This window comes from Aptenodytes patagonicus, chromosome 5 (assembly GCF_965638725.1).
Source record: "Aptenodytes patagonicus chromosome 5, bAptPat1.pri.cur, whole genome shotgun sequence".
Taxonomy (NCBI): domain Eukaryota; kingdom Metazoa; phylum Chordata; class Aves; order Sphenisciformes; family Spheniscidae; genus Aptenodytes; species Aptenodytes patagonicus.
Genome location: NC_134953.1, coordinates 73,241,650 through 73,252,989, shown reverse-complemented (window position 1 = coordinate 73,252,989; position 11,340 = coordinate 73,241,650). Strand labels below are relative to the sequence as shown.

General features: G+C 43.7%; 1 protein-coding gene across 1 annotated transcript; it reads left to right on the top strand.

The window, feature by feature from the left end:
* The first annotated feature begins 368 nt into the window (after window positions 1–368).
* On the top strand, window positions 369–9,961 carry CTBS (chitobiase). Its single transcript, XM_076340517.1, has 7 exons — window positions 369–500; window positions 1,037–1,175; window positions 2,180–2,388; window positions 6,023–6,194; window positions 6,740–6,837; window positions 7,579–7,740; window positions 8,738–9,961. Exons 1-7 carry the CDS (start codon window positions 369–371, stop codon window positions 8,921–8,923), a joined length of 1,098 nt encoding a protein of 365 aa, XP_076196632.1. The 3' UTR covers window positions 8,924–9,961.
* Window positions 9,962–11,340: the final 1,379 nt, after the last annotated feature.

The window sequence follows — 11,340 nt, the reverse complement described above, 5'->3', positions numbered from 1 at the left end:
AATAATTCTGGACGCCCTTCGCCGCGTCTGATCTTTTAATAAACCGTTGCTCTGTAAAAGCGGCCCGTCGAGGTCATTTCTCTCTGAACAAGTGGTTCCCTGAAGACGGGCCGCCCACGGGCCCGCCCGGGGTGCCGTGTGCCGCCCACGGCCACGCCGCCGGCAAGGCTGCGGCCCCTCCCTCACGCCGAGAGGCCGCCCCGGCCTCGCCCCCGCCCCTCGGCGGGGACACAACGGCCTCTCCCCGGGGCGCTCCCCCGCGGGCTGCGGGGCGGAGCGGAGCGGAGCGGAGCTGAGCGGCCGCGCCGGCAGCCGGCGCGCCCTGCCCGCTGGCGCCGCCGGCCCCGAGGCGGAAGCGCCGACCCGCCATGGGGCGGCCGTGGGGCCTGTGGCTGCTGCCGCTCGGCCTCCTCCAGCTGCTGGGCGGCCCCGCCGCCGATGCGTGCCCCTGCCAGGACCCGCGGCTCTGCCACCCCGTCACGGGCACCGGCGGCTTCGAGGTGCGTCTCCCCCGGCGGCTCTGGGCCCCCCCCCCCCCCCCAGGCCAGCCCGGCGGCTCTGGGCCCCGGGGAGTGCCGAAGGCTGGGGAGAGGGCCCGGGAGAGGCGCGGCGCTGCCGGCCGGCGGGGAAGGCCGGTCCCGGGGCGGCCCGCGCGGTTAGGAGCATGTTAAACATACCGAGCGCCACTGCCTTATTTTAATTGTCTGCCTTAGAGTCGAAGCGATTTTTTTAAAAATAGGCGCATGTGATTTTCAGGGAAATGTCAGAGTTGCGATGAGTTTGGTTTTGCAGACTGCTGTCCCCGCTGCAGGGCTGCGTTGCACACAGCTGCTGCAAACCGCGGCCCTTCCCGGCCTGGCTGCCGGGCCAGCGCTCCCGGCCCTGGGAAGCTGTTTGCGCAAGCTGGCAGAGCGCAGAGAAGCAAGCGTGCGAGCTGGTTTCCCAGAGACACAAGCCATGTACCTTTGTGTGGAAAATAATCGTCCTGCTGAGCAGTGTTTGGAGCTAATGAGGGTGCTTTTTACCCCTTTTCCAGGTCTTCGTGTTCGATGTGGGAAAGGAAACCTGGAAATCCTACGACTGGTCAAGAATTACAACTGTGGCAGCTTTCGGAAAGTACGATCCTGAGCTCATGTGCTATGCTCACTCTAAAGGCTCCAGGATAGTACTGAAAGGTTGGTTACATTGTGAAAATGTGGATATTTATGTGATACATGGATAAGAACGTAATGTACGTAGGGCTATAATACCTTGACATTTCACATTCACTTGTATGCAGAGTATTAGAAGTCAGTAAGAGGATTAATTAATAAGGGGATAATGCACACCGGACTACAATACCTTGACATTTTGCACGTGCTGGTATGCAGGGTACTAAAAAGAAAACCAGCGATGGCTTCTGCCACGGTAATAACAAAACCATTCCAGTGACATCTAAATAAAAGTTCTCTAACGGAACATGACAGCTATGGAGGAACAGGGAGGAAGGAGGAAAGGAAAAGCCTGTAGAAGTTATTTATTTGGGTCTGTATTCTGGATGTTATGTGCAGTACCCAAAAGACAGGGTAAGGGAAGGGATTTTTAAGTAATTCTTAGTATTTTTCACTTAAAGCAATCCCTCTGTATTAGGAAGTGGTTGAGTTTTAAAACATGAATACTCGGGACTCTGTGCAGGTACAAATGCTGATTAAAAAGACAAAGTCCATTACAGCTTACCTGATGTAATGTAAGTTTTGGCTCTGTTGAGGCAAAAATGGAATCCAAGACCACAATGTGGAAAGCAACAAAGGTTAAACATCAAAGTATGTTTATCTAAACAGTAAGACACAGTCCCTCTAGCTCCGTGGAAATACCAAAAGTACATTGATTTCGAGAAAGGAAGTTTACAGTGGCTAAAAGAATATTAAACAGAAGTAAGGAGATTAAAATTATAGAAAAAAATCCAAAAGGAACTTAATTTTAAACACCGCTGTCTCAAAGAAGCCTGGTAATCTCTTCTGGGGTGGGTTCTCAAAATTATGCTTGGGGGAAAAAAGTTAACTCCTTTGTATTTTACCAGTATGGGTGTGGGGATTGTTTATTTTGTGGTTACGTTTGTTGGCTTAGTAAAGTCAAACCTTTCCTCCTTACTATTACTTCGGTGTAAATACATGTTAACTCTTGAAGGCCTCTTGTCTAGGTGATGTACCTCTTAAGGAAATTGTTGATCCTGCTAAAAGAGCGGCGTGGATATCCCAACAGGTGGACCTTGCAAAAAACCAGTATATGGATGGAATTAACATAGATATAGAGCAAGAAGTTAACGAAACCTCGCCTGAGTATTATGCATTAACAGAGCTTGTTAAAGAAACTACAGATGCTTTTCACAGAGAAATACCAGGATCACAGGTAATAATAATGTACTTTATACAAACATTACGTTTAACTTTACAAAATGCAAGAGTTTTGAGAATGCTGTTTAGCATATGAATATGAAAAAAATTATGCAGATCTAAAGCATGATATTCTCATGAGTGGTTAATTATGAATGTTAGCTATGATATGCTATCATAAGAACCACTCTTTTTGACCTGTATGAATAAATGGAAGAAGGGCTTCACTGGGATTTGTAGATGCATTGTTAGTGCCTTGTGTGAGCTGGCAGTTACTAGTATGGCTTAATGAATCTTTGAAAGTAGGGCAAATACAGCCTTCTGGTGCAAAAGCTTGACAATGTTTTGGTAAACCCATCACTAAAGTTTTAAGGATTTGCATCATGCTTCATATTTTTGATCAGATGATTTTCATGTTATATTTTAATTTCTTTGGTGGTTTGAATTCACTAATAGGGTCACTCACTGTTTATTATCTAATGTTTGTTTTATCAGCCGAGCAGCTTCTCCTATAGTTCATTAGTATCACCGTGTGTTAAACACTGTGCAACATTTGGGAAATACTGTCTTTAAAAGTTACAGCTTTTTTAAAGACAAAACAAGAGCACCTAAGGGCCATAAAGTTGCCGGGGGGAGGGGAATCTCAATCCATCCCCCTCCTACCAGTTTGATGCCAGTGCCAGCAATAGATGCCCAGAGCCTGGAGAAGGATCACAGCAGGAGAGCACCTGAAAAGCAGCACAAAGGAACTCCAGCCAGTAAGACAGCTTCATCGGGGGCCCAACTTAAATGCATCTATGCAAATGCACGTAGCATGGGGAATAAACAAGAGGAGTCAGAGACGTGCACACGCCTGCAGGGCTATGAACTCATTGGCGTCACGGAGACATGGTGGGATGGCTCCTATGACTGGAGGGTTGGGATGGAGGGATACAGGCTCTTTAGGAAGGACAGGCAGAGGAGACAAGGAGGGGGTGTCGCCCTCTATGTCAATGACCAGCTGGAGTGCATGGAGCTCTGCCTGGGGATGGATGAGGAGCCGACTGAGGGCTTATGGGTCAGGATTAAAGGGAGGGCAGGGACAGGTGACATTACGGTGGGGGTCTGCTACAGGCCACCCAACCAGAAAGACTGAGCGGATGAGGCCCTCTATAGACAGATAGAAGCAGCCTCATTCCCAAGCCCTGATTCTCATGGGGGACTTCAACCACCCCGATATCTGTTGGATGGACAACTCAGCAGGGCATAAGGAATCCAGGAGGTTTCTGGAATGCATTGATAACTTCCTTCTCCAAGTGATAGAGGAGCCAACGAGGAGAGGTGCTATGCTGGACCTTGTTCTCACCAACAAGGAGGGGCTGGTGGGGAATGTGAAGCTCAAGGGTAGCCTTGGCTACAGTGACCATGAAATGGTGGAGTTCAAGATGCTTAGGGCACCAAGGAGGGCGCACAGCAAGCTCCCTACACTGGACTTCAGGAGAGCAGACTTTGGCCTCTTCAGGGATCTGCTTGGTAGAGTGCCATGGGATAAAGCCCTGGAGGCCCAAGAAAGCTGGTTCAAGCTTTCAAGCTCAGGAGCGATGCATCCCAACAAAGAGGAAATCGGGCAAAAACGCCTGCATGGATGAACAAGGAGCTCCTGGACAAACTCAAACACAGAAAGGAAGCCTACAGAGGGTGGAAGCAAGGACAGGTAGCCTGGGAGGAATACAGAGAAACTGTCCAAGCAGCCAGGGATCAGGTTAGGAAAGCTAAAACCCTGATAGAATTAAACCTGGCCGGGGACGTCGAGGGCAACAAGAACAGCTTCTATAGGTACGTCGGTGATAAAAGGAAGACTAGAGAAAATGTGGGCCCCCTCTGGAGGGAAACAGGAGACCTGGTTACCTGGGATATGGAGAAGGCTGAGGTACTCAACGAGTTTTTTGCCTCAGTCTTCACTGGCAAGTGCTCAAACCACACCACCCAAGTCACAGAAGGCAAAGGCAGGGACTGGGAGAATGAAGAACAGCCCACTGTAGGAGAAGATCATGTTCGAGACCATCTAAGGAACCTGAAGGTGCACAAGTCCATGGGACCTGATGAGATGCATCCACGAGTCCTGAGGGAACTGGCGGATGAAGTTGCTACGCCACTATCCATCATATTTGAGAAGTCGTGACAGTCTGGTCAAGTTCCCGCTGACTGGAAAAGGGGAAACGTAACCCCCATTTTTAAAAAGGGAAAAAAGGAAGACCTGGGGAACTACAGGCCAGTCAGTCTCACCTCTGTGCCCGGCAAGATCAGAGCAGATCCTCCTGGAAACTATGCTAAGGCACATGAAAAATAAGGAGGTGATTGGTGACAGCCAACACGGCTTCACTAAGGGCAAATCATGCCTGACAAATTTGGTGGCCTTCTACGATGGGGTTACAGTGTTGGTGGATAAGGGAAGAGCAACTGATGTCATCTACCTGGACTTGTGCAAAGCATTTGACACTGTCCCGCACAACATCCTTGTCTCTAAGTTGGAGAGACATGGATTTGACGGATGGACCACTTGGTGGATAAGGAATTGGCTGGATGGTTGCACTCAAAAGAGTTGCGGTCAACAGCTCGATGTCCAAGTGGAGACCAGTGACGAGTGGTGTTCCTCAGGGGTCGGTATTGGGACCGGTGCTGTTTAACACCTTTGTCAGCGACATGGACAGTGGGATTGAGTGCTGCACCTTCAGCAAATTTGCCGATGACACCAAGCTGTGTGGTGCGGTTGACATGCCGGAGGGAAGGGATGCCATCCAGAGGGACCTTGACAGGCTTGAGAAGTGGGCCCTTGTGAACCTCATGAAGTTCAACAAGGCCAAGTGCAAGGTCCTGCACATGGGTTGGGGCGATCCCAGGCACAAATACAGGCTGAGTGGAGAATGAATTGAAAGCAGCCCTGAGGAGAAGGACTTGGGGGTGTTGGTTGATGAGAAGCTCAACATGACCCGGCAATGTGCGCTTGCAGCCCAGAAAGCCAACTGTATCCTGGGCTGCATCAAAAGAAGCGTGGCCAGCAGGTCGAGGGAGGTAATTCTCCCCTTCTACTCTGCTCTCGTGAGACCCCCCCTGGAGTACTGCGTCCAGCTCTGGGGCCCCCAACATAAGAAGGACATGGACCTGTTGGAGTGAGTCCAGAGGAGGGCCATGAAGATGATCAGAGGGATGGAACACCTGTCCTATGAAGAAAGGCTGAGAGAGTTGGGGCTGTTCAGCCTGGAGAAGAGAAGGCTCCGGGAAGACCTTATAGCAGCCTTCCAGTACCTGAAGGGGGCCTACAAGAAAGCTGGAGAGGGACTTTTTACAAGGGCATGTAGTGATAGGACAAAGGTAATGGCTTTAAACTGAAAGAGGGTAGATTTAGATTAGATATCAGGAAGAAATTGTTCACTATGAGGGTGGTGAGGCACTGGAACAGGTTGCCCAGAGAAGTTGTGGATGCCCCATTCCTGGAAGTGTTCAAGGCCAGGTTGGATGGGGCTTTGAGCAACCTGGTCTAGTGGAAGGTGTCCCTGCCCATGGCAGGGGGGTTGGAACTAGATGATCTTTAAGGTCCCTTCTAACCCAAACCATTCTATGATTCTGTGATTCTGTGACACGTGATGCTAACTTGTGCATTTTTTCTTCAGGTAACATTTGATGTGGCTTGGTCTCCAGCATGCATAGATAAAAGATGCTACAACTACACTGGGATTGCAGATACCTGTGACTTCTTATTTGTGATGTCATATGATGAACAGAGCCAGATCTGGACAGACTGTATTGCAAAAGCCAATGCTCCTTACCTGCAGACTTTAGTTGGTGAGGACAAAACGCCTCTCCAGGAGTCAGAACATTTCCATTTGTTCACATGAATAGATAGAAAAGATTGCCTTTTCTTAGACAAGTTTTTTGGTTATATTAAGGCTTTTGAGTGTTCTCAAATATGTGTTGTCCTAATGTGAAAATAGTATCTCAGATCCTTATGACACTATGGATAGACCTTAGCAGTTGTGTGTTGTTACTTGTAAAGTAATTGTCTAGCCCTCACGATTGTGAAGAACACTCTTAGAATGACAAACGGCAGCCAAAGCAATGGTGTCTGCCTGGGCTTTTCTCAGAGAAACCTGAAACATTTCTCTCATCCTTGTGAACTGCTGCTATGGGAGGCTGGTTTTAAGTGTGAGCAGCTGGAGCAGTTACTATGAATCTGAATAGAGCAAGTCTAGGAGTATGCAGGTGGGAGGTAAAGAAGAGCTTGCACCTTAGCCTCTGTCCGGGCATCATGCAAGTCCTATATATAAGTAGAATAAAAAGCATGGAAAAATGCAATAATGCATCTTAATTTTTATTTCCTTCAAAACTAGGATATGAAGAGTACATTACTATGGGCATTGATCCTAAGAAGCTTGTGATGGGCGTCCCGTGGTATGGCTATGACTATGTCTGCCAAAACCTATCTAAGGTAAGATGAAGATTATTCATTTGCATTTGTACTGTTAATTTTTTCCTTGGAAAGAGACAGCTAGATTTTGGTGATCCTGGTTTTAGATTAGGAAATACTGTGGTCTGATGGATAAGAGCATAAAGCTGGGACTCAAGACAGAGACTTTTGCTTAGCTGATAACTGATGAGCAGTGTGTTACCAAACAAGGCATTTTATTTCTCCCTAGGCAACCTGAGCCCCATGATACCCGAGTGCCATGTTTGACTCCCAAGTGCCTAACTTTGGGTTTGACTAAGGAGCTATAGATGTTCTCTGTACGAGAACAGATGATGTCCAAAGGCACTAAAATGCTTCTATCTGCCTTCTCAACACAGTCACTAAGCTCGCTGCTTAAAGACTAGGTGCAACAAACCACAGCAAACCTATGACTGTTAAAGGGTAGCAGTTTATGGGTAAGTCATGGAGTCTCAAACAACATTATACTTATGAAAAATGTAAGAGTGAATTAAAAGTGGAAAAGATAAGACAACTGTTTAAGTTGAATGATGTCCATCCAATCCTGTACTACTACAGAGTAAACAAAATTTAACTGTTTTAATTTACTTCTGTCTACAAATAGTATGTCTGGCACAGATACTTGAAGATTTGGGATTTTTGAGACCGCAGTGCCTTTTCTGTCTTTGTTCTTGGCTGTACTGCTATTCTGGAGTTCAATAAATCTATGTAACGTGAAACTCATGCCGTCCGCTTTTTTTTCAGGATCATGTTTGTTCCCTTTCCAAAGTGCCTTTCCGTGGGGCTCCTTGCAGTGATGCTGCAGGGCGTCAGGTCCCCTACGGAGCAATAATGAAGCAGGTGAACAGTTCTCTTTCAGGGGTGCTGTGGGATGAGGTACAGAAGTCTCCATTTTATGAATACAAGGTAAGTGTCTCTGTAAGACACCATGTTGTGGAGTAAACGTTCGTAAACTATAGTTCTTTGATTGTAAAGTTTTCAGGGTTAGATTCTTCCATTTGTGTTTTCTACTTCTTTTGTTCGTGTGGTAAAGGATGGCTGGATTTCCGTATCTTGAATTTCTAGTCTGAAAGAGATGCAGTGATTGAAGACTACAGGAGTAATACAGATCTTTATTACTTTGCAGTTTTCTCAAGAAATTGTATCATGTCAAAAAGGACATTTTGGCACAAAGAAATTCTATAGCTCCATCCTTCACTGTTATAGTTACTTTTATGAGTTGATGACTGATTTAAACTAAAACAGATTCTGAGATGCTCTTAAGTTTTTCTAACCCAGTGGCTTGCATGCATGTTCTCTTCCGCATTTGGTTTCTACATAGACATAGTGAAAAAGTCCATGAATGATTGTGCTTACATGAACAACACAGTGTATGCATTTCATCTTGTTTCTTTAGACATAATTTTAAGTTTCACATGTAGATGATTAAAAGGTGTTACAAGCAGTGACCAGGTCAAAGCACCATAACTTTGACAAAATTTTATAACGTCCTCTAAAACTGTTTATTGCTGAAGAAAGCACTTAATCTCTAACTAAATTCACCTCTTAGGTTAGATAGTATATCTGAGATTTTGGCTGTATTTTAAAAAATTATTAAAATACAAATTAGCTAAGTCTTTTCATCTAACTTCAGTTAAAATGTATCACTGTTTTATAACTGAGATTCTACTAGTAAAAAAATAGCCAAGTGTTTCACTTAAAATGTTTAATTGTCCTGTGTGAAAAATAATTTGTAAATCAGGAAAGTATCATTATGTAAATCTACATAGCTTGTATATCTGAGTTTTTAATTGTACTTTTCACTGCATTCAACAGAAAATGTAATCGAAACTCAATGAACTTGAATGTATCATGGTTATATCGATAGGTTGATACTGACGCTAGTGTTTAAATGTTTTTCTAGGATTCTTTTGGTCACTTCCACCAAGTATGGTATGATGACCCTCGCAGCATCTCTCTAAAAGCAGCATATGTGAAGAATCGAGGTTTAAGGGGCATTGGCATGTGGAATGGAAATAGTCTTGACTATTCCAGGGAAGCTGTAGCAGAACAACAAACTGAAGCAATGTGGCAAGCCCTGACACCGTAAGAACTATGTGCAGCCTTGATTTAGAATGATGAACATTGGTAATTTTTTATTATGGCTTATACTATCCTAGATTTTGAGTTTATATAAATATACCATGATTACAAAAACCTTGAGAACTCGCCAAATTCATCTTGTTATTTTGTATGCGAAGCCATATTTTCATTCTTCAAAAAGTTCCAATGTTCCTTTAGCAGCGGGTTTTTTTTAAAGACTGCTCATATTTTTCATTTTTCACAACTACCATAAATTGGGTAAAGCTTGAACCCAGTGTGTATCTGGTAACAAGTAAGACCAAGTGGTGGATTTACAGGGGTAATCTCATAATGATCCTTTGCTAAAGCTGCCTGGTGCAGCAAGTATTCATTCTGAGGTCACATGGTGCAGTCTCAGCTTTCTGACTTTCCACCCCAACTTGTATTTTAGCTAAGTCACTCTTCAGTCAGATTAAACACAGAATACTGGAGAGACAGATTGTTGCTTACATGGAACTTGGTGAAACTTGTGCTTGGTTACTTTTCAGGAGATTAAAATATTTTACAGACTGAAGAAATTACGTAACATGAAGTAGTTGCCATTAAGATTTTTATCAGACTTGTAGTTAGAAAAGAATATTCGATAAACTCCAGTTTCACTGTGTTTATGTATCACGTAAATTCCTTACTTTCAAAAGCCAAAAATCTTGGACCTTATCTTGAAGGGGGAACATTAATATGGAGAGAACTTGGATGATATTTTCTTCCATTTCAAACTTCTTTACTTCCTGAAAACTAGAACTCAGAAGCTTATTTAATGAACTGCATATGTATTTTTCCACACACTTTAAGATTCATTCAGTAGCCTGTTGTTTGTTTTTACGTGGTGTTGCCTCTGAAATAATATGAGGTTATATTTTCTTTCTAGTTACATTTTTCATAAAATAATTTGCCTAGAGAAATTGTGTAACTTTTAAAAATATCTGTAGTAATGGAAAGATTGACTGGTCTTTACGGGATTTTTTTTTTTGTTAAATAAAATGCTGCCTTCACTAAGGTTGGTAAACAGTGTTGCCGGTTTATGCTTTACTTGTTCCACAGCTTACAGCCCACACTGCTTCTCTGCTTCTCGGAACTGTTTCACAACAGATTGAAGTGCAACTGTGCCCTGCTTAATTGACTCCGTTAATGAAACAATTTATTTAATTAGATATATGTAGTCAGTTGTGGGGTGGGTTTTTTTTTGGTTGGTTGGTTTTTTTCCCTTGCTAAATAGTTACTGGGAAAACACCATAGAATAGCAGCGCTACCGTAATGGCTACTGAGGAGAAGACCAGAAGACCTCGTATACGTGTCTGACTGCTTGATACTGCAGGTGATGGAAAGCAGAAGGTGAAGCCTACTGCTCTCACATAAAGAAAAAAATTCCCTTGGAAAATCAGAGGGCTCTTCACTAGAACGCTGGTCTGTATGTTTTAGGAGAAACCGCTACATGTATTTGACATATAGATAATTCAGAATTTGTATTACTATTTATATGCTAAAATACTGTGAGATAGATATTTATGAAATGGAGAGGTCTTCTGGAGCAGATGATCTAACCTACAAAATCCGAACTGAAGGCCAGATGACTTTATTATAAAACTTTTTCCTGTAGCAGTCAAGAATCATGAGTTGGTTTTGTTTTTTTAATTTAGGTTCAGGGTTTTCCAGTAGCTAGTTGCCTGCTCTTGTGTCTTAAATAAGACACAATTCTGAAATACAGGATGTAGGATTCAATCCTGATTTGAGCAAAAGTGGTTGTAGTTTTAATAATTAATTTAATACTTTAGCGCTAAAATCTTTGTTAAATCTTATCTTCAAGAAAACAAATTGGATAGCGGGTGGTTTGACTCAAGGCATTTGGAAGTTAGTCCTTTTAAGAGTTGCATAATTTTCTTATTGTATTACTGATTTCCCATGAGTGTTTCACTTCCAATAATAAATACAGCCTTGTCAGCTTTTTAGCTGACACTAATTTCTAGCGTGTTATTGTTCTGCTTAATGTAATAACATCTGGTACTGCGAAGAGGCAAACAGGAGAGCTAGAAAAAATTACTCTCAAGAAGAGGTTTCTGATTACTCTTTCAGAGAATTGTTATCTAAGCACATGCATGAGCTTAAACTTAAAGAAAAACAGAGTATGCAATACTGTAAGTTGGACCAGGGTCATCATTACAGCTTGTCCAAGACAAAGCTTGCCTCTTCCACTAACTACAGAAGAAGGTTAATATCCATGTGGCTTTCCAAATGAGAGGGAACAAAAACGGCTATGTATGAAATAAGGTGAGATTATCTGAGATTTTGTTCATAATAAAATGGTAATAATACACTGGGAATTTACAGATAGGCACACTTACAGTGACAAAAATATACTTCAGTAAATAGCTAAATAAAAGATTACTG

Coding starts and splice junctions, on each gene's coding strand:
- CTBS (XM_076340517.1), top strand. CDS start 369: ATGGGGCGGCCGTGGGGCCTGTGGCTGCTGCCGCTCGGCCTCCTCCAG. Junction 501..1,036: donor CGGGCACCGGCGGCTTCGAG/GTGCGTCTCCCC, acceptor CCCCTTTTCCAG/GTCTTCGTGTTCGATGTGGG. Junction 1,176..2,179: donor CTCCAGGATAGTACTGAAAG/GTTGGTTACATT, acceptor CCTCTTGTCTAG/GTGATGTACCTCTTAAGGAA.